Genomic DNA, 23,268 nt, shown 5'->3' with positions numbered 1-23,268 from the left:
TACGGCAAGAATGGGTTGCTGAAGACATATTCTAACCGGATCTTCACGGGTCTCTAGCTATCTGATTGGTCAGTCACTGTCTTGCAAGAAGCATGTTGGGAGGGCCGACAGCAGTCACAAGATCGATCTTACTGTCCAGGGTGCCGTGCCGTGTACAGAGCGATCTTAGCACTAAGGTGAACGCAACTCCCACACCTTTACATAGACTTACGACAGTCGTAGAGCTAAGGTTGTTTTGTACAATGGCACCCAGACAAATATTCAATTAGCATAGGGGCAAACTTGTTTGTGTTAGATGGAAATATCTTGTATTGCTTGGACATTTCGATTCGAACAGAACACAATACCACTACAACGTACCATGCTGCCATTGAACGGCTCCACTTTCAGTAGGTCGAGTGTATAGTCAAACACACCCAACTGCAACGCCATGTTGCCCAACTTCCTGGTTGCCATGGCGCCTTCATCTTCGTCAACATACAACTGGCGGAGAACGGCCCATCCTAACAACAGTGGCGCCACCTGCCGCTCGCAACCCAGATGCTCAAATATCTTGTTGACTTTCTACACACAAAAAACAAGGGTACCAGTTAGCTCTATCTGATGTTCTTCTCAGCTTTTCCTCTCCATCATCTATGGGCTGCTACTATACTCAACGACAAAAGATACGCGAATATCATACGTATTGGTTAATATATGAAGAATTACTCATATTCAAGAGGTGAAGGTGAGGTGAAATTGGGTTTAACGTCGCGTCAAAGATTGTGCGTGTGTGGCTGCTTGTACTAGTCCGGACTGATGCCGATTTATAGTGCTAGCTCACTGAGATACCATGCCGCAGTTTAACATGAATACCCCACTCAGACACAGTATACTGACTCCGAGCCGACCAGTCCTTGTTTAAGCCCATTAATGCCGAGCGCCAGACAGGGTAACAACAAGTACCATCTTTTAACGTCTTTTGGTATGACGTGGCCGGGGATCGAACCATGTTCCTTCCGCTCTCCGGGCAGATGCTCAACCACTAGACCACAGGGCAGTCTGATAAGAATAAAGACACACTGTGGTAACACTTGACTGATTGTTAATTTTATCATTGATTGGTACACTTTGGAAACATCTCTTCTTAACGTATATACTTCTCTATATGTGTCTATGGTTCTCTTGGTGATAGCTACGACTCACTCCTATAATAATTAGAATCTGATGCTGATTTTACACTGGCTTCAAAAGCCCTGTTAGAATGCAAATCAGGAAACATCTTGGACATTTTATAACTCATTATTCTTGAGTTGGAATTTACTCATTTCACTACATATTTTCTGTAAGAACAGATTTCTGATTTAACCTTTGCGTTTTAATTTGGAAATCAATTCGTAACAATACCCCTTGCTCCCAAACCATTTATCTATTGACTGAAAATGTACTTTGTCAAAGAACCTGTGAACGTGCAAAGATTGAGTTCCCTGTCTCTGAAGCTGTGTTAATAATAATAAAATAATAATAATAATAATAATAATAATAATAATAATAATAATAGGTCATTTAATTTGCGCGTATTTCCACATTACTCAGGGGCATGCTCAAAGCGCTATTATTACTCAAGAAACATTCTCATCTCTCAGGGGAGTATACACGCTAAGCTGCCTTTTAGGTGCTAGAAGGTTAACAGCCACGTTGCCATATAATCCTATCGGGTACCGGTACCTAGTCACTGCTTGGTGAACAGAGGTACATTTCGAACAAAGTCCAAGGCGACGACACATGTGTTACATGTGCTTCAGTGTGGGGCAAGACCGAAGCCCTAGAAACTCTTTAGAAATATTAACAGCGGTGAGAGAAACCAAAGACATGGCCGATCTTCTTTGTATAAAGTCGGAACATTCTGTTACCTTCTCGCCTTATGTATGTTAAGTATTGGAGAAAACATGCTCACGGGGTTTTGGTAGAAAGAGCATGCCCTGGGGAGAGGGAAAAACCAAGGGGGCGAAGCCATTCTCTGTCTACCAAATCCGAGGGAAAGTGTTTTTCCATGCTTATAAACCGATAAAAGAAACTTAAAACAACATTTATCAACATTTTTATGTTTCGATCATACTTTCCATGAACCTTAGGAAACGTGCGTAAAATATCTGTTGCTGGCGTACGGATCTTGAAAAGGACATTCTAAAAACCAGTGAGGCTTATCAACACCTCTGTAGCCTCGTGGTACACTCACCGGGCTACAGATATGAAGGTTGCGAGTTCGATCCTCGGGAATATAAAGAAAACATTTGTCATTTGATTTTACATTTCATTACATGTTACAATCTGAACGGAAGTTATATTAATAAAATACCCAGGACATTATATAAAATCCCTGGGATATTATATAAAATCCCAGGGACATTACAACGTCCCTGTTTATGAGATTTAACCTGACTGGAAAGTAAAACCTCACAATAGGTTTTAATGCCTATAGAAAGAAGTCTCTTACTTAATAGCGATCCCAATGAATAGGTTTATAATATGTGGATACGAAATTTCCCCTTGAATACGAAACTGCCCTCTACGCCTTGGGAATGACTTTACGGCAGCCATCTTGGTTTGCTTCAGATTGCAGTTGAGTGACAAGACGTGTGAGTGCAGGAGGTGTATGATGAATACAAGTGTACATGAAGAACCTGTGTCTGTCTACTTTATTACTGTATGTTCACGAAATGAAAATTAAAAACTAGCAGCATATCAAATAACAGGAGAAACTCACGTTAAAAGTGTCTTTCTTACTGAGGAGAAGGTGCTCATCAAAGCTGAAAGAAAAATATAACTGATAAGTGAGATCAGTGGTTTCATATAGACCTGTTTGGTTTGTGTTGACGGGATGGGCTTGATTCTTAACACCATTCCAACCCTTCAGTCTAATCATACATAACATCACTGATTTCAGATTTCAATCTCATTAAAATCAGATCTTAGTTCTCGCTATCGCCAAACAAAGATCTGAGGACATCCCATTAGGGGTCACGTCAGAACGACCTTTCACCAACCAATCAGAGCGTCACTTACCAGATCATGAAAGTGACAGTCGGAATGTTTTTTCTTATCATGAAACCACGATATATTTAACACGGGGTATTCCGAACGACAGTTACAGGTTTTATGATTATATCCCTGCAATCTGTGCCATCTATAAGCCATTCCTGAATGTTCTTCTTATCTGTTTTAAATTTTTTAATCGAGAATACGTCAAAATATGTTTCGAAGCGTAGTCGCCAGTTTGAAACAAGTGTCGTAAAGCTCGAGAAAGCTGCCTTCTGATTGGCCAATGCCGATTTCTTGTCAGTCATTTCATTGGTCGGTCATTTTTAGAATTGACAGTCCACCAGGGCCCACTTGCATAAAGCGATCTTAGCGCTACGACTATTGTAAGCCTATGTTAAAGTATGGGAGTTACGATCATCTTAGCGTTAAGATCGCTTTGTGCAAGTGGGCCCAGGACTGTCAGTTTCAAGAGACAGTGGGAACACAGTTCTGGTATTACTGAAGACTTCACGCTTACATTGACACTGACATGCTAGTATTGAGTTAGCGCTACATCGAAGAGCGCAATAAGGAGGGACCACTGCATTGAGATAAACCAACTGAATGTTTACTAGAAATTTCAAACAGAGTTGAATACCCAATCTCATTAAATCAGATCTCACTCCCACTTAACAAAGATCTCATGACGTCCCATTGCATGTCACGACAGAATTACATTCGCGAACTTTGACCGACCAATGAAATGACTAACTGGAAGACAACATTAGCCAATAAGAAAGCAGCTATCTCGAGCTTTACGACACTAGTTTCAATATGGAGTTCCATTCCACACATCTGAAAAATATTTTGACAAATTTTGAAAACTGAACTGAAGAAAATTCTTTTGACCAAGATGGTATGTCAGCAATTTCCACAAGCTATGGAAAGTCTTCCATTTCAAATGTGTATCCCATTGTAGCGAGAAAAAGAAAATGCCACTTGTTCAGCATTTAGAATCAGTCGCTCAACCCGGAACCGTCGTACAAAATGCCCCGTGTTAACCTTTGCATGATAAGAAAACACATTCAGACTTACGTTTTCTTGTAAATGACGCAATGATTATTTGAATGAAAGGTCTTGCTGGCGTGACCTGAAATGGGATATCCTCTGATCTTGTGTAGCGATAGCTAGATTGAGAAGAAACCTCAACAGTTTTCTGATTCAAAGCTTCACACAAACACATTTTGACTCCTGAACAGCAGTGTGTAGTAAAAACTCTTAAGTCTACCAGGTCGCACATCTTTCCCCATCTCCTTAGAGTGTAATAATTACCCATGGGTTGTAAAGGGTTTGAGCAGGACATTTCTTATGATCATACACAGTTTACAGATGGGGGGGGGGGAGTTGAAGAGCACAAGAGAAGGACAATCGTTTTCACTAAAATCCTGTTGGGTTGCCATGGTAACGGATGACTCACTTGTTGTCCTCCCGACACTTGGCGGCGGTGGTGAAGTCCATGAGGTCCAGCAGGATGAGCATCTCCAGGTATCTGGACAATAGTGGACAGACATTTACCCATACATGATGACTGCACACTAGGAGACGTTAAACAGCCCGCTTGATGACCAATGTCTAAACACGAGGGGACATCAGCAACAAGGTGATGGTCATATAAAACAGCAACATATAATAAATATGCATAAAATTAGGAAGGTTTCAGGAATTTTTCTGGGATTCCAAACTAAGTTTGTTTGTTGTCAAACGCCACACTCAGCAATATTCCAGTGATATGACGGCAGTCTGTAAATAATTGAGTGTGGACCAGACAACCCAGTGATTGACATCATGAGCATCGATCCACGCAATTGGGCCCTTGGCTTTGTTGGCAGTCAAATTGAAAGAAAAATTTTTTTGGTTCAAAATTGCAATGTTTTAACAAGTTGAAATAAGTTGAAATGTAATAATAACAGCAATCATTCATATATTTGAAAAAATTGGGAATTTTGTAGCAGACATGGCCGATTTAAATCTTTCGAACAGGCTAAAACACCTAGATTTACTGTTACATAACATTAACATAAGTAAGGGACCTCAAAATACTGGCGCTTAATCACGTTAATTTCAAACATTCACAAACAAATGACACTAGATGCGCAAACTACCGTGACTCGAGGCCTGCAACGACCACATACAAAAAGGGAAGATATCTTACCCTATTCTTTTGACTATTTTCTCATCAGCTTTCCCCAGTGCATGTTTGTAGCTCTGCAGGTACCCGAACCCATGACCCTGAAACAGACAGACTAGAAATGAGACAAGAGTGAGTGAGTGAGTGAGTGAGTAACTGGCCCAGATTAGTGAGATGAGTGAGTGAGTGAGTGAGTGAGTGAGTGAGTGAGTGAGTGAGTGAGTGAGTGAGAGTAGTTTTTCAGTCTCAAAAACATTTGAGACTACTTGCCTGAACTTGGCTCTCTGCATCATTTTCAGTACAAATTTAGAGTTATTATGCGGACTATTATTAGCTTAATAGACCGAACAGCACCTTACTAGACACAGGCTTCAAACTAGTAGCTCATGGTGCAGACTAGTATCAGTACAATTCGGGTGGAAAGTTATGCAGGTCATTGACCTTGGTGAAACCCACGAGCATGGCCTTGGTGTTGAAACACCATGAATCCAGATCGTGGCGAATCTGGGATTCAAACTCCTGATCATAAGGTTCAGATGGGCTTTCGGGACACAACTCTGAACAGCACATTGCGGTGGCTTGGGTGACTGGACCAGCTGTGTCCACTTCCATCACACAAAGCCCACAAAGAACAATCGTGTGTTGGTGCCAAAAACGTTTGAGACAACTAGCCCGAACTTGACTCTTAAGTGTTATTATGTAGATTATTATTATTATTTCTTTGTTGTTTAACGCGACACTCAGCAATATTCCAGCTATATGACGGCACTCTGTAAACAATCGAGTCTGGACCAGACAATCCAGTGATTGACATCATGACCGTTGATCCACACAACTGGAATCGATGACAAGCATCAACCAAGTCAGCGAGCCTGACCACCCGATCCCGTTAGTCGCCTCTTACGACAAGCATAGTCGCTTTTTATGGCAAGCATGGGTTGCTGAAGATCTATTCTACCCCGAATCTTCACAAGTCAGATTATTATTAGCTGAGCTTACTAGAGAGACAATAATATGACTAAACTCAGACTTGGACAAGTGGCTAAAGTCGGATGCAGCATGTAATGATGCAAACCTTGAATTTCTCCAGGAGATCCACAAAACCTTTTTCATTCGTCTCAAAGTCTTTGAAGTAAAGTAGCAGCAGCTCAAGCAGTTCACACTGAAACACAAATAATAATTATCATTGGCCTCACGGTGTAATCTGTCAGCAGATATCTCAGCAGATGCCTTTCACAACACCATTTATCGTAAGGACAATCTTGCTTAGGCTTCAAAAAAATAATAGAATTGGCGCTCAGGCAATGGTTGGTTGGTTGGTTTGTTGTTTAACGCCGCACTCAGCTATATTCCAGCTATATGACGGCGGTCTGTAAATAATCGAGTCTGGACCAGACAATCCAGTGGTTAATATCATGAGCATCAATCCACGCAATTGGGATTGATGACGTGCATCCACCAAGTCAGCGAGCCTGACCAACCGATCCCGTTAGTCGCCTTGTACAACAAGCATGGGTTGCTGAAGACCTATTCTACCCTAGAATCTTCACGGGTGGCTCAGGCAAAGGAATTGAAATTATTGCGCGGGCAGGCAGTGTTTTTGCTTTTTATTTTGTTCAAGCTAGTAAGTAACCAAATTTTGTTTACAATAATTTCGGGGAAATCATGTTGTTCTGGAGTATTGTAGTATTTATCATCCAAAACTGGCTCCCACAGGAGATATCGCTTGGGTGAGATCAAGCGATATCTATACTGTAGATATCGCTGCAATGAAATTGCATCACAATGCTTTGCAGACCATTGTGACATCATTGGTTACCATGACGTCACAATCAAATGACATCACTAATGGCTCTGCTACTGAAGCTGTTAGTAGTGCTTTTTACACTTAAGACACTGCTTATAACTTTCTACAAACTGAAAAAGTTGGAAGAATGATGTTGGATGATAAATAAAATCTCACCCTCGTGTCTTTTGATATCAAATATATCAACACTTGTTGATAAAAGTGGAAAAAATCCTCGGAAAGCCTCAGAGTTTTCCCACTTTTATTAACTCGTGTTGATATATTTGATATCAAAAGACACTTGGGTGAGATTCTCTATTTAACTGCCAGGGTTGTGTGTTAGAGACATCAAATATACTTAAAGATTTTTGGGGGGAAGAGAGAGAGAGGAGAAATAGAAACAAAAACGAAACATGCAGCAGACTTTATGATGATGCGGGTGGTGCCTGAGAAGACAAGTCTATTATTTTTTTTAGCCTTATGACGCCTACAAAATTATTCTGGGCTTTATGATGTAATTTATGCTTAACACAAAACTTTGGATAACTCAAAATCTTTTGAAGGTCCCAAGAACTAGTAAATGAGATTTTGACCACTGTAACCATGGTAATAATGTTAATGAACATTCCTGGGAGGTAACCAGTACACCCGACTTTATCACAGATATTAATTTGCCTTGAAAAACTCCAAAAATATGCAACATGACACATAATTTGAGTTTTGTACATCATAGGCAGACAGAGCAAATATGACTACACTACTTTGTCCTTTTGCACACATCTGTTGTTTAACTCCAAACTCAGCTGTATTCCAGTTACATGATGGCGCCTGTGAACAATCGTGTCTGGACAAGACAATCCAGTGATTGATATTATCATGATTTTAGTAACAATCCAGGCCGTCAGGGTAACGTTGACACACCATTAACTCACAAAGTCACACCTGATCCATGAAATCACTTCTTACGACCATCATTCTAACCCGAAATCACCACCCATCCTTTTGGATTTTTGAACAAATACTTCTCGCCAGTGGAAGCGATTTACCAAAATAAGCCATGAAAAAATTTAAAACTCCAAGCTTTTCCACTGTAGTTTTTCAGTAGTGAAATTTGGGCACAACTTAAACAGTGCAACACTGGCGGTCCTGATGTTTCACGTCTGACTGCCTGACCTTCTGTTCCCAAGGTCACCCACCTGTTCTTTCAGATTCTGGTGTACCCATGCCTGAGATTGATGGTCCGTCTGAAACAAGATTCAACAGCTTGCACTTGATTCAACAGAGACTTAGCACATGATTCAGTGTTTGTTTGTTTGTTTGTTTGTTTGTTTGTTTGTTTGTTGTTTAACGCCGGACTCAGGAATATTCCAGCTAAATGATGGCGATCTGTAAATAATCGAGTCTGGACCAGACAATACAGTGATTGACATCATGAGAATCGGACCACACAATTGGGATACAATGACATGCATCAACCAAGTCAGCGAGCCTGACCACCCGATCCCGTCAGTCGCATCTTACTACCAGCAGTCGCCTCTTACAGTAAGTATTGGTTGCTGATGCATGATTCAGAGAATGTTGGTAACAAATCAGCAATGATCAGGACACAGTGGACATAAAGAAATGCAAAATGAAAATGGCTTTATGAATCACATAATTTTTTTCCATTCATCAACTAATCCTGAATAAATTACTAAGATTGACCATATGTTTATGATATATTATGTAAAGATTGTCATCATAGAGATTTCAGCAATGTCGGCGGCCATCTTGGATTGTCTATCACCAGGGGCGCTGCTGAGGTGGATCCATATCCAGAAATGATCGGAGTGGTTCAGTGTATAAGTGTGCCAAGTTTGGTGCCTTTAACATGTTTAACCCAAAGTGCACAATTTTGACAAAATCCTGCCATAAACAACCCACTACTTCATGCCAACCAATAAAAACCAGCAGAGAGCAGCCAAACTATGGAATTTGTAGACACTTTAAATAGAAACAGACACATTATTCCATATTCCATAAAGTGTGCATCATAATGACTAAAAACTGCCATATTTTCACTGGCACCAAACACAGTACATCATGTTGACCACAGCAAACCTCGTGTGCACGCATTCCGTTTGTTGCGGTCTCCATTGAGTGAGTGAGTGAGTTGGGATTAACGCCGCTTTTAACAGTATTCCAGTTATATCACGGCGTGTCAGCTTAATGTAGGTGGAAAGCCCGAAGTGATGCAGGTCTCAGGCGTTTACCACTTCGGTGAAACCCACAAGCATTGGTATGGTGCTGACAAACCTAGAAACATAATTGGGTCGAACCGGGATTCGAACCCACAATCACAGGTTTCTGGCGTGCCCAAGGGATGCAACTCTGCATAGCGAATCGCGGCGCCTTAGACGACTGGGCCACTCGTGCCCCCTGTCTCCATTGAAAATGTGGCAGGTTATAATCATTATGAGGCACACGTTATGGCGATTGTGTCTTGTTTGGAATTTTTGTGGCTATTTCCATTCAAAGTGTGCACCTCCCTATTTTGGATGAGGACTGGGACGGGTAACTCGGGTGGGTACTCAGCAGGACCTGGGTACCCACAGGACAACCCGGACCCATGGTTAGTCACGTCATTATATTGTTTAATGGCAAAAATTATCTAGAACTCTGTGGCAACACTATAAGTGACCCAGGTTCACATTTCTTTATGCCTGTGCACACATTCCTTCTAACGTTATATTTTGCATAAAGATAAAACTTCAGTCAACTTCAGCGTATGCATGACAGGATCGGTTTATACGTGTATCCAAAAACATTTTGACAGGAGTATAGTTAAACGTTTCCCAATCGGACATTTTGTACCTATCTCATGTGACCTATAGCAGGTACTCGTGTAGGGTCGGGTAATAGGGGATAAGGTACCCGGGTAGTAAATTTGGACTCATCCCAGCCCTAGTTTGGATGCTCTCTGCTGTTTTTTATTGGTAGGCGTGTCCATCAAGCAGAATGACTACAACTCACCATCAGTGGTCAGTTGAAGCAGAATGACTACAACTCACCATCAGTGGTCAGTTGAAGCAGAATGACTACAACTCACCATCAGTGGTCAGTTGAAGCAGAATGACTACAACTCACCATCAGTGGTCCGTTGAAGCAGAATGACTACAACTCACCATCAGTGGTCAGTTGAAGCAGAATGACTACAACTCACCATCAGTGGTCCGTTGAAGCAGAATGACTACAACTCACCATCAGTGGTCTGTTGAAGCAGAATGACTACAACTCACCATCAGGGGTCCGTTGAAGCAGAATGACTACAACTCACCATCAGTGGTCCGTTGAAGCAGAATGACTACAACTCACCATCAGTGGTCCGTTGAAGCAGAATGACTACAACTCACCATCAGTGGTCCGTTGAAGCAGAATGACTACAACTCACCATCAGGGGTCCGTGAGTCTCCCAGGTCGGCATCTGAGCTTTACACACATCGGAGAACTGAGACAACAGCTGAAATGAAAAGGCAAACCTGAGAGACGTGTTACACACAAACTTCAGAATAGTCCCGATAAAGAAAGAGAGTATAGTGCATATGTAACAGGTAGAACAGTGTATGTGCTTCAATTTTGTAATTGCAATATACATGATATATTGCGACACTTTTTGATGGGAACGATCTCGTATCTCATCTGGCCTGTCTGCCATTTGTAACCATTGTGATGCTAATTGTAACGTAACCAAGGAAGGTAACACAGTGACAAATAGCAATATGTACTTATTCAGCCAACATCTGCTGTACTAGGTAGATTTAATGTATTTCATTACTGATATAACCCAAGAAATACTCTTACATAGTATTTTCGCAATATAGATTGAACCACAATACATATTGTTGAAGATTTGCATTATGGTTTACAAGGTATGGAAGACAGGGACACTCCCTGTTATTCGCCCAATATTACGAGCCAAATCTTGGATCAGTGGATACTGGCACAACCAAGGGCCACAACTCTCACCTTCTCTGTGAGCTGGTAGTTGTCCAGCAGGTCATTCAGGAACTGGCTGTACGCCTCCTGCAGCAACACAGGGCAAGTATGTCAAGATGTAAACAGGGAAAGTAAAACAAGATGTAAACACAGAGAAAGTAAGTCAAGATGTAAACACAGGGCAAGTAAGTCAAGATGTAAACACAGGGCAAGTAAGTCAAGATGTAAACACAGGGCAAGTAAGTCAAGATGTACACACAGGGCAAGTAAGTCAAGATGTACACACAGGGCAAGTACGTCAAGATGTAAACACAGGGCAAGTAAGTCAAGATGTAAACACAGGGCAAGTAAATCAATATGTAAACACTGGGCAAGTACGTCAAGATGTAAACACAGGGCAAGTAAGTCAAGATGTAAACACAGGGCAAGTAAGTCAAGATGTAAACACAGGGCAAGTAAATCAATATGTAAACAGGGAAAGTAAGTCAAGATGTAAACACAGGGCAAGTGAATCAATATGTAAACAGGGAAAGTAAGACAAGATGTAAACACAGGGCACGTAAATCAATATGTAAACACAGGGCAAGTAAGACAAGATGTAAACACAGGGCAAGTAAATCAATATGTAAACACTGGGCAAGTACGTCAAGATGTAAACACAGGGCAAGTAACTCAAGATGTAAACACAGGGCAAGTAAGTCAAGATGTAAACACAGGGCAAGTAACTCAAGATGTAAACACAGGGAATGTAAGTCAAGATGAAAACACAGGGCAAGTAACTCAATATGTAAACACAGGGCAAGTAAGACAAGATGTAAACACAGGGCAAGTAAATCAATATGCAAACACAGGGTAAGTAAGTCCAGATGTAAACACAGGGCAAGTAACTCAAGATGTAAACACAGGAAAAGTAAGACAAGATGTAAACACAGGGAATGTAAGTCAAGATGTAAACACAGGGCAAGTAAGTCCAGATGTAAACACAGGGCAAGTAACTCAAGATGTAAACACAGGTCAAGTAAGTCAAGATGTAAACACAGGGCAAGTAAATCAATATGTAAACACAGGGCAAGTAAATCAATAAGTAAACACTGGGCAAGTACGTCAAGATGAAAACAGAGGTCAAGTAAGTCAAGATGTAAACACAGGGCAAGTAAGACAAGATGTAAACACAGGGCAAGTCAGTCAAGATGTAAACACAGGGCAAGTAAGTCAAGATGTAAACACAGGGCAAGTATGTCAAGATGTAAACACAGGGCAAGTAAGACAAGATGTAAACACAGGGCAAGTAACTCAAGATGTAAACACAGGAAAAGTAAGACAAGATGTAAACACAGGGCAAGTAAGTCAAGATGTAAACACAGGGCAAGTAACTCAAGACATAAACACAGAGGAAGTAACTCAAGATGTAAACACAGGAAAAGTAAGACAAGATGTAAACACAGGGAATGTAAGTCAAGATGTAAACACAGGGAATGTAAGTCAAGATGTAAACACAGGGCAAGTAACTCAAGATGTAAACACAGGGCACGTAAATCAATATGTAAACACAGGACAAGTAAGTCAAGATGTAAACACAGGGCAAGTAAGACAAGATGTAAACACAGAGTTGAATGAACAAAACATTCCCGGGACAATCGTGACACCGGCACACCTTGTACACAGTTGTGCAAGTAACTCAAGATGTAAACACAGGAAAAGTAAGACAAGACGTAAACACAGGGCAAGTAAGTCAAGATGTAAACACAGGGCAAGTAACTCAAGACATAAACACAGAGGAAGTAACTCAAGATGTAAACACAGGGCAAGTAAGACAAGATGTAAACACAGGGAATGTAAGTCAAGATGTAAACACAGGGAATGTAAGTCAAGATGTAAACACAGGGCAAGTAACTCAAGATGTAAACACAGGGCACGTAAATCAATATGTAAACACAGGACAAGTAAGTCAAGATGTAAACACAGGGCAAGTAAGACAAGATGTAAACACAGAGTTGAATGAACAAAACATTCCCGGGACAATCGTGACACCAAGTTTATCAGCTGGTTTTATCCAATAAATGATATTTCTCAATATCTTAATTCATTTTGTCACAAACAAAACTTTTACAGGCAATGTACTTTGTACAGGTGTTGTCGACACATGACTCGCACCTTGTATGGGTGTTGTGTCGACACATGACACCTTGGACAGGTGTTGTGGACACATGACTCACACCTTGTACAGGTGTTGTCTCAACACATGACTCACACCTTGTACAGGTGTTGTCTCACAGGTGACTCACCTTGTATCGGTGTCGTGTCGACACATGACTCACCTTGTACAGGTGCTGTGTCGACACATGACACCTTGGACAGGTGTTGTGGACACATGACTCACACCTTGTACGGGTGTTGTGGACACATGACTCACACCTTGTACGGGTGTTGTGGACACATGACTCACACCTTGTACGGGTGTTGTGGACACATGACTCACACCTTGTACGGGTGTTGTGGACACATGACTCACACCTTGTACGGGTGTTGTGGACACATGACTCACACCTTGTACGGGTGTTGTGGACACATGACTCACACCTTGTACGGGTGTTGTGGAAACATGACTCACACCTTGTACGGGTGTTGTGGACACATGACTCACACCTTGTATGGGTGTTGTGGACACATGACTCACCTTGTACGGGTGTTGTGGACACATGACTCACACCTTGTACGGGTGTTGTGGACACATGACTCACACCTTGTACGGGTGTTGGGGACACATGACTCACACCTTGTACGGGTGTTGTGGACACATGACTCACCTTGTACGGGTGTTGTGGACACATGACTCACACCTTGTATGGGTGTTGTGGACACATGACTCACACCTTGTACGGGTGTTGTGGACACATGACTCACACCTTGTACGGGTGTTGTGGACACATGACTCACACCTTGTACGGGTGTTGTGGACACATGACTCACACCTTGTATGGGTGTTGTGGATACATGACTCACACCTTGTACGGGTGTTGTGGACACATGACTCACACCTTGTACGGGTGTTGTGGACACATGACTCACCTTGTACGGGTGTTGTGTCGACACATGACTCACCTTGTACAGGTGTTGTCTCACAGGTGACTCACCTTGTATGGGTGTCGTGTCGACACATGACTCACCTTGTACAGGTGTTGTCTCAACACATGACTCACCTTGTACAGGTGCTGTGTCGACACATGACACCTTGGACAGGTGCTGTGGACACATGACTCACACCTTGTACGGGTGTTGTGGACACATGACTCACACCTTGTACGGGTGTTGTGGACACATGACTCACACCTTGTACGGGTGTTGTGGACACATGACTCACACCTTGTACGGGTGTTGTGGACACATGACTCACACCTTGTACGGGTGTTGTTGACACATGACTCACACCTTGTACGGGTGTTGTGGACACATGACTCACACCTTGTATGGGTGTTGTGGACACATGACTCACCTTGTACGGGTGTTGTGGACACATGACTCACACCTTGTACGGGTGTTGTGGACACATGACTCACACCTTGTACGGGTGTTGTGGACACATGACTCACACCTTGTACGGGTGTTGTGGACACATGACTCACCTTGTACGGGTGTTGTGGACACATGACTCACACCTTGTATGGGTGTTGTGGACACATGACTCACACCTTGTACGGGTGTTGTGGACACATGACTCACACCTTGTACGGGTGTTGTGGACACATGACTCACCTTGTACGGGTGTTGGGGACACATGACTCACACCTTGTATGGGTGTTGTGGACACATGACTCACACCTTGTACGGGTGTTGTGGACACATGACTCACACCTTGTACGGGTGTTGTGGACACATGACTCACACCTTGTACGGGTGTTGTGGACACATGACTCACCTTGTACGGGTGTTGTGGACACATGACTCACACCTTGTATGGGTGTTGTGGACACATGACTCACACCTTGTACGGGTGTTGTGGACACATGACTCACACCTTGTACGGGTGTTGTGGACACATGACTCACACCTTGTACGGGTGTTGTGGACACATGACTCACCTTGTACGGGTGTTGTGGACACATGACTCACACCTTGTATGGGTGTTGTGGACACATGACTCACACCTTGTACGGGTGTTGTGGACACATGACTCACACCTTGTACGGGTGTTGTGGACACATGACTCACACCTTGTATGGGTGTTGTGGACACATGACTCACCTTGTACGGGTGTTGTTGACACATGACTCACACCTTGTACGGGTGTTGTGGACACATGACTCACCTTGTACGGGTGTTGTGTGTCGGGCCAGAAGTTGAGGACCTGGTGGAGACACTTCAGAAGGTACAGCCTCTCCGTGAAGTAGTAGTCTCGGATCTTCATGATCAGCGCCTGGGCGTGGCGCTCATGACCAAATACTTGCTGCAAGAGTTCAGGGATGAAACAAAGTTACATTCTGCGACATCAATATTTATCCATCCTCTTGGCAACATGATTATCTTTCCAATCGCACCAATAGATAAAAGTGAAGAGTTCCAACTGCTCTGTGCCCATGAATGTGAAGACTGCTGTGGCCTCACACCATTAATGTACACTGTGGCATTAATACACAAAGTGCTACCAGCATGCCAACTGACACATGTATTACTTAGAAGCTGACGGTTGACAAAGTTGACACAATTTATGGATAACAACTCCTTTATTTTCTGTAAAGGCATTCAAAATACTACGTAGTTCTATCTATACCTTTAGAGAGAAGCATAAAACTAGCACTATTTGTGTGTGTGGTGTGTTTGTGTATGTGCGTAGCTGCGTGCTTCTCTCTGTATGTGTGTGTGCTAAGTGTGTTTTGTGTGTGTTTAGTGTGTAGCTGTGTGCATCTCTCTGTATGTGTGTGTGCTTAGTGCATGTGCTTAATTGTGTGTTTTGTGTGCGTGTTTAGTGTGCAGCTGTGTGCATCTCTCTGTATGTGTGTGTGTGCGCTAAGTGTGTGTGTGTGTGTGTGTGTGTGTGCGTCTGTGTGTGTGTGTGTGTGCGTCTGTGTGTGTGCGTCTGTGTCTGTGTCTGTGCACTCGCGAGTTTTCCTCTGTGTCTGTATTGTTTCATCTGGCTCCCAGACACTTGATAGTGTGACAGCAGGCACTACGCTGGGAGTCATACATGGCTTTGCAAGTTGTTAATGAAAACACTGAGGTCTACTTTTCATTCATCTTTGTTAAATCCAGAGGTGACTGGATTGGACTAAACTACTCTACCACATAATTAGGGAGTGCAAGAATTACGCTGTGGTCACCTGCAGGTTTTTCTTGGAGCCGCGGAAGTCGTTGGCAAGGAAGGAAATGAGGAGGTCATAGCTCTGAACCTCATCCAGGCCCTGGAAACAACAGACACATCAGTGGTCGAGGTCTTCTAGACTCAAACATTAAACATCTGCATGATTTCCACCCCTAAACCAGTACTGTCAGAGCTTCACGCAGAAAGTGAGTGAGTATTGTTTTACGCCGCTTTTAGCAACATTCCAGTTAAATCATGGCAGGGGACACCAGAAATGGGCTTCACCCATTGTACCCATGTGGGGAAACGAACCCGAGTCTTCAATGTGATGAGCGAACACTTTAACCACTATGCTACCCCACCACCCCTCACGCAGAGAAGTGTCATATCAGTGTAAAACATCTGATTTTAATTGGTGTGGAACAGTCTGTATCAATAGTTGATTTTCATAAAACTTTGAAATAACCATCTACAATAGGCTTAAAGGGCCACAATACTCCAACTCTATGTCTTGACGTTGCCGCTTTAATTAGCCAGGGTAATCACCGGACGCCAGTTAGCACTGGACACAAGTCAAACCAGTCGAGACTAGTCAATAATGAGCAAAGTTTGAATTCACACAAAAAACAGCCATCCATATTTCAATACTTTCAAAGTTGCAGTGTTGTTGTCCTTTAAGGCTTCTATGCATGTTCAAAAGTACATCAGTAAAATAGCGCTGGCTATCGATATAGATCTTAGAGATCGATAATCTTTAACTAAATAACGATCAATTATAGAAAAATATCGGAGAAGTAACTTTCAGCAAATATAAAAAAAACTCAAGAGACAAAACATCATATTTCACATCACTGGTGAGTTGTGACAAATTTATGCAAGGATTACTTTGTGGACATTTAAGATATAACAAAATCAGTTGCTTTCCGTCTTTGAGAGAGGAGAAAAATAAGTCTGCTTCGGTAACTTAACACTCTATTTCATCACAATAGTTAATGTAAGATATTGTGCCACATGTTATCAGAGACCCATGTTCATCATGTTCATGTCTGTGACCCCCCAACATTGGAACTGAGAGTGGCCTGAGCTGGTCAATACACAGACCCAGGTGAGTCCCTGTGTGTCTGCCCTAACAGTGGGATACACACCAGGAAGCGGCTGAGTTTCTGTGTGAACTCGAGTCGAGCCTCCGACACCTTCCTCTCCTTCTTCAGCTGTTCTCCTGTGGGGCTCCTGCAACACCAGTTACCATGGTTACAGCACAGTGGGACAAGAAAGATTAATGTGTTAGTGTGACTACTGGGGATATTTTCACTTTTGTGATTCTATTGCAACAGTAGTCCAGACTATTGCAACAGCAGTCCACACTATTGCAACAGTAGTCCACACTATTGCAACAGTAGTCCACACTATTGCAACAGTAGTCCAGACTATTGCATCAGTAGTCCAGACTATTGCAACAGTAGTCCACACTATTGCAACAGTAGTCCACACTATTGCAACAGTAGTCCAGACTATTGCATCAGTAGTCCAGACTATTGCAACAGTAGTCCACACTATTGCAACAGTAGTCCACACTATTGCAACAGTAGTCCAGACTATTGCATCAGTAGTCCACACTATTGCAACAGTAGTCCACACTATTGCAACAGTAGTCCACACTACTGCATCAGTAGTCCACACTTTTGCATCAGTAGTCCAGACTATTGCAACAGTAGTCCACACTATTGCAACAGTAGTCCAGACTATTGCAACAGTAGTCCAGACTATTGCATCAGTAGTCCAGACTATTGCAACAGTAGTCCACACTATTGCAACAGTAGTCCACACTATTGCAACAGTAGTCCACACTATTGCATCAGTAGTCCAGACTATTGCATCAGTATTCCAGACTATTGCATCAGTATTCCACACTCAAACTGGCAACTCTTATTCCAGACTACATTTTGGAAAATATTTTGACAAAGTTTGAACAAAAGTACATTCTGGTATGTGAAACAGATGGCTGATATTGTATGGCAGTTCTTTATATGGGTAAATGGAAAGTCTTTTCCGTTCAAATGTTTATCCTATTGAAGGCGAGAGATAGACGATGATCATGACAGATTCTGTCATACAGTCTGTAACCGTTGTTCAGAATACTCGTGTTAACCTTTTCAAGGTTTCATGATTATAAAACAAATTCCAACTGTCACTTTCCCGATATGGTAAGTAATGCTCTGATTGGTCGGATGAAAGGTCGTTCTGATGTGACCAATAATGGGATGTCCTCAGATCTTTGCTTAGCGGTAGCTAGAACAAAGATCTGATTTTAATAAGACTGATTAGTGGCTATGTTAAAAATAACTCGATTTTGGCCTAAACAACTGGTCTGTCTTGATTGTTACTAGCCTCGGATGACAAGTGGCCATGTCTATCCCAGCAGTCCCTGGATTCTCATATCTGCAAATCTCAATGACTCCAGGACCCTGCCATATTTTCCCGTATTTTTGTTAACAACATGACATTTGTTTACTGCTGTTTATATGACTAATGCTTCGATTCCACTAACGTAACTAACAAAATAAACATTTCTGTGGAGACACTGGTTGTACTCACGTTTGTTTTCTATAGAAGGTAAGGCCTTCTAAAACCTTTGTCTTGTTTTTCTTCAATTCTATTGCAATCAGCTCCTAAAATGAAAAAGAGCAAAATCTTGTAAACGCAAAATATACATCTAGGCAAGAAGCCAAAAGGTCAATCTCATTAAAATCAGATCTAAGTTCTCGCTGCCGCTAAACAAAGATCTGAGGACACCCCATTACGGGTCACGTCAGAACGACCTTACACGAACTAACCATGCTAACAAGAAGTCGACATCACCCAATTATAAAGCAGCTTTCTCGAGCTTTACTTGTTTCAACCTGGCGACTTCCATTTCAGAGCACGCTTGAAAAATATGTTGACACAGTTCTCGATTAAAATTTGAAAAACTGAACAAACGAACATTCCGGAATGTCTAATATATGGTTGCTATTGTATGGCAGTGCTTCCCATGTACTGTACTTCGTTCAAATGTTTATCCTTCGGAAGCGAGAGATAGACGATTATTTTGACGGAATCAGTCGTACGGGTCAAACTGTCGTTCGGAATACACTGTGTTAACGTTTTCGAGGTTGCATGATTAGAAAACACATTCATACTATCACTATCCTGATTTGGTAAGTGATGTTTTGATTGGTCAGATGAAAGGTCGTTCTGACGTGACCCATAATGGGATGTCCTCAGATCTTTGTTTTGCGATAGGGATAACTAAGATCTGATTTTAATGAGATTTCTGAAAGGTCAGATTTCATCAGCTTCAGAAAGGTTGTTTGTTGTTTAACGCCTCTCAGCAACATTTTTGTGACGACAGCCTATGAGAGTCTGGTACCACTAAAATAACTCAATAACAGTCACCTTTGCCACTGGGTGAGGTGAAATGGGGTTTAACGTCGCGTCCAAGATTATTGCACTTATATAGCGATGTGCATGTACGTGTGTGTGTTTGTGTGGCTGCTTGTACTAGTCCGGACTGATGCCGATTTATAGTGCTAGCTCACTGAGATACCATGCCGCAGTTTTAACATGAATACCCCACTCAGACATAGTATACTGACTCCGAGCCGACCAGTCCTTGTTGTAGCCCCTTAATGCCGAGCGCCAGACAGGGTAACAACTTGTACCATCTTTTAGTATGACGCGGCAGGGGATCGAACCCCGGACCTTCCGCTCTACCACTAGACCACGGAGGCGGTCCCTGCCACTGGATATATGGGAGTCAGTTGTTTGCATTTGGCATTTCTTGTGTCTGGGGTAATTATTCAATCTAAGATTGGGTAATAAATCCAGGTCTGCTGTGGTGAATGTATTACATGTTATGTAATATGCATGTGGCAGCCCAGCAAGAAAGGAATGAGTTGAGTTGCTAAAAACATCGATTAAAGGACTAAGCGATAATACATTGATTGATTAATCACTGTTGTCTTGCACAGTGGATTTGTCAAGTGTTTATGGTAAGGTGAGGTGAAATTGGGATTAACGTCGTGTCCAAGATTATTGCACTTATATTGCGACGTGCATGCACATGTGAGTGTATGTGTGTGTGTGTGTTTGCTTGTACTAGCCCAGACTGATGCCGATTTATCATGTTTATAGTGCTAGCACACTGAGATACCATGCCGAAGTTTAACATGAACACCCCACTCAGACACAGTATACTGACTCCAACCCGATCAGTCCTTGTTTTAGCCCCTTAAATGTTCACTAATTTGGAGAAAAACAAAATAGAGTGATGAATAGATGAGTGAAAAGTGGTTACCCAATGAACCATGTAATATCTGGAGCTCTGTATCATATTCATCAGAGGTGAGGTGAGGTGAAATTGGGTTTAACGTCGCGTCCAAGATTATTGCACTTATATAGCGACGTGCATGCACGTGTATGTGTGTGTGTGGCTGCTTGTACTAGTCCGGCCTGATGCCGATTTATAGTGCTAGCTCACTGAGATACCATGCCGCAGTTTAACATGAATACCCCACTCAGACACAGTATACTGACTCCGAGCCGACCAGTCCTTGTTTAAGCCCCTTAATGCCGAGCGCCAGACAGGGTAACAACAAGTACCATCTTGTAACATCTTTTTGTATGACACGGCTGGGGATCAAGAGTTTATATATGTAGATTTACTAAAGCAGATGGAATACACCTACATCTGGGCGTGAAGTGTCTATGTAAAAACAACATACTTTGTTGAAAGGATCAGCGAAGAAAAACCCAATCCATATTTTAAGACTTTCAAACTTGGAGTGTTGTTTCCATTTAAGATATAGTATACGATTTTCAAGATCTTGACACAGGAAGATGGTATAATATTGTGAGAGAGGAAAGAAAATGTACATTGTGTAAAAATTTGATATGTGATGAAATGCACTTTTTATTAGAATGTCCAAAACTCTCAGAAATTAGAAACAAGATTTTGCCTCCATACTACTGTATGTATCCTTCTGTCGTAAAATTCTCTCATTTGATGTCCATTACTTATAAGCCAATTCTATTAAAACTGGCGAGTTATATAAGATCATGTATGGAAATGTTCCACTGACATGTTTTCTCCTATTGTATCTAATTCCTGTGTCCATTTACATCTCTGTATCACTGCCGTGATTTACAAGAATTAACATCATTCAGACACTGATTGATTGCCATCAAAAATGATATTGTTACTAATATTCACAACTGACTTCATTTACTACCACAGAGTATATATAATGGATGTCGAATGAATCAGTACATATCACAGAGCTATGTAAGCAGGGTATTTGCATAAACATGATAAAATACCCACCAAAAATATATTTGAAACCCCGTTACTTTCAATTAACTTAAACAGAAACGTATGTATTAAATGAAAAGCTCAAATGTATAAAAACAGCACAAGTAAATACCCAATGAAGCTTTTTCAGCATTGGTACAAAGCCTATATATATATAGAACAGTTACATACATCTAAAACATTATTTCATTTTTTAAATATTGAAATGTTCACTAATTTTGGGAAAAACCCAAGAGTGATGAATAGATGAGTGAAAAGACATTGATTACCCAATGAAACATGTAATATCTGGAGGTCTGTTTCATACTCATCAGAGACAATATACACACGGTCTGTGCTAGATGATGGGACAGATCTCCAGATGAAAGTGAAACTGATTTCCTCTTACCTTTGGCCGCTGCACGCCTGCTCCACTGATGAACTGCCATAATGCTCGATTGTTGAAACTAGATAACATTGAAATGTCACATTACATATCCAGTGGTAAAAATATCCTCCGTAGTATTCACTACCCAAGATGAGGCATCACATTCTCGTCGGAGTCTTCCAAAACACTCACTGCACGAAAACTGAAGTACTTGTTTTCTTTTGAGATATTACCTAAACGTGACACCAGAAGCACTTAACGATCGAATCTATTACTCCCTGACGCTCAAATGTAAACGTGGTATTATCAGTAATAATATCGTTATCAATACTTCCGCAAAAACAACATTTATATTCAAATGATTTCCAACGTTACCTCTCCACGCCTCCCGCCATTATTCAATAATGGCTCTAAACAACGCTAAACTCAAGTAGTATTTAAAAGCGCTTCCCAATAACGCTGTAAGGAGAATATGACTGCTAAACCTCGTCGTAAGAGATATTTTCGCGTCCCTTAAGCGAATACGATTGTGAAATCGTACCTTTTAATGCAGATGTTTAAAATCTTGCTGTTTGGGACCTGATATATTTGTCAAAAGATACTGAAAACTAAATGCTTGACATTGTTTTTCGTCTTGTTATTATTCTCCCGTTCACTCTCGGTTGCAGTACAATAGGCATGCTGTCAACTCTCTCAGCAATATATTCATTAAATAGTTTACTATGTTCAATTATTGATGGTTTCTTTAAAACACATCCACAAGAACATGACGATAATAATCCATCCTACCAAAAATGGTAATAAGAATATAGTTTTAGTCTATATGGTTTGTTTTCTTGCCTCAACTTGTTTGCCCAAACTTGGCAATAGTACGTGATCTAGACTATCAGTTGTCGGACTTTCATTTCAGTGGAAGCTTCGGTGGCTGATTGGGTTAGATCGCTGACTTTATGTGCTGATTAGGCGCCCCTCTCTGGGATTGTGGGTTCGAATCCCGGGTCGGACTCAACCCCCAAAAGAACTCCCAACTCTAACATTTGTTACGCAGCAATATTGTACCTATATGGCGGTGGCCTGTAAAAGTAATCGAGTAGACAAACAGTTGATTATTATTATAAGTCCCACGTGGTCGGGGTACGGTGACACGCAATCAACATCAGGTGAGCGATACTAACCATCCGATCCATTAAGTCGTTAATTACTGGGGACCCATTCAATTGGTTGGTTTGTTGTTTTACGCCGCACCCAGCATTATTCCAGCTATATGACGACAGTCTGTAAATAATCGAGTCTGGACCAGACAATC

The 23,268-nt window shown here is 41.7% G+C and overlaps 1 protein-coding gene across 1 annotated transcript in view; it reads right to left on the bottom strand.

Annotated features, from left to right (window-relative positions):
- The window catches only part of LOC124121675 (nucleoporin NUP188-like), an 83,304-nt gene extending 60,923 nt beyond the window's left edge, over nucleotides 1–22,381 (bottom strand). The window contains exons 1-14 of the mRNA XM_048389041.1: nucleotides 22,338–22,381; nucleotides 21,984–22,041; nucleotides 18,841–18,914; nucleotides 17,391–17,475; nucleotides 16,265–16,345; nucleotides 15,256–15,393; nucleotides 10,980–11,036; nucleotides 10,405–10,473; nucleotides 8,171–8,218; nucleotides 6,264–6,350; nucleotides 5,213–5,289; nucleotides 4,478–4,549; nucleotides 2,747–2,789; nucleotides 361–564 (exon numbers count right to left, since the gene is read on the bottom strand). Of these exons, the coding sequence (XP_048244998.1) occupies nucleotides 361–564; nucleotides 2,747–2,789; nucleotides 4,478–4,549; nucleotides 5,213–5,289; nucleotides 6,264–6,350; nucleotides 8,171–8,218; nucleotides 10,405–10,473; nucleotides 10,980–11,036; nucleotides 15,256–15,393; nucleotides 16,265–16,345; nucleotides 17,391–17,475; nucleotides 18,841–18,914; nucleotides 21,984–22,041; nucleotides 22,338–22,357 (1,113 nt within the window). The 5' untranslated portion in view covers nucleotides 22,358–22,381. The remainder of the gene's footprint in view (nucleotides 1–360; nucleotides 565–2,746; nucleotides 2,790–4,477; nucleotides 4,550–5,212; nucleotides 5,290–6,263; nucleotides 6,351–8,170; nucleotides 8,219–10,404; nucleotides 10,474–10,979; nucleotides 11,037–15,255; nucleotides 15,394–16,264; nucleotides 16,346–17,390; nucleotides 17,476–18,840; nucleotides 18,915–21,983; nucleotides 22,042–22,337) is intronic.
- Nucleotides 22,382–23,268: the final 887 nt, after the last annotated feature.

Source organism: Haliotis rufescens, unplaced genomic scaffold (assembly GCF_023055435.1).
Source record: "Haliotis rufescens isolate VD_foot unplaced genomic scaffold, xgHalRufe1.0.p SCAF_8, whole genome shotgun sequence".
NCBI classification, from domain to species: domain Eukaryota; kingdom Metazoa; phylum Mollusca; class Gastropoda; order Lepetellida; family Haliotidae; genus Haliotis; species Haliotis rufescens.
This window is presented reverse-complemented; position numbering and strand designations above follow the sequence as displayed.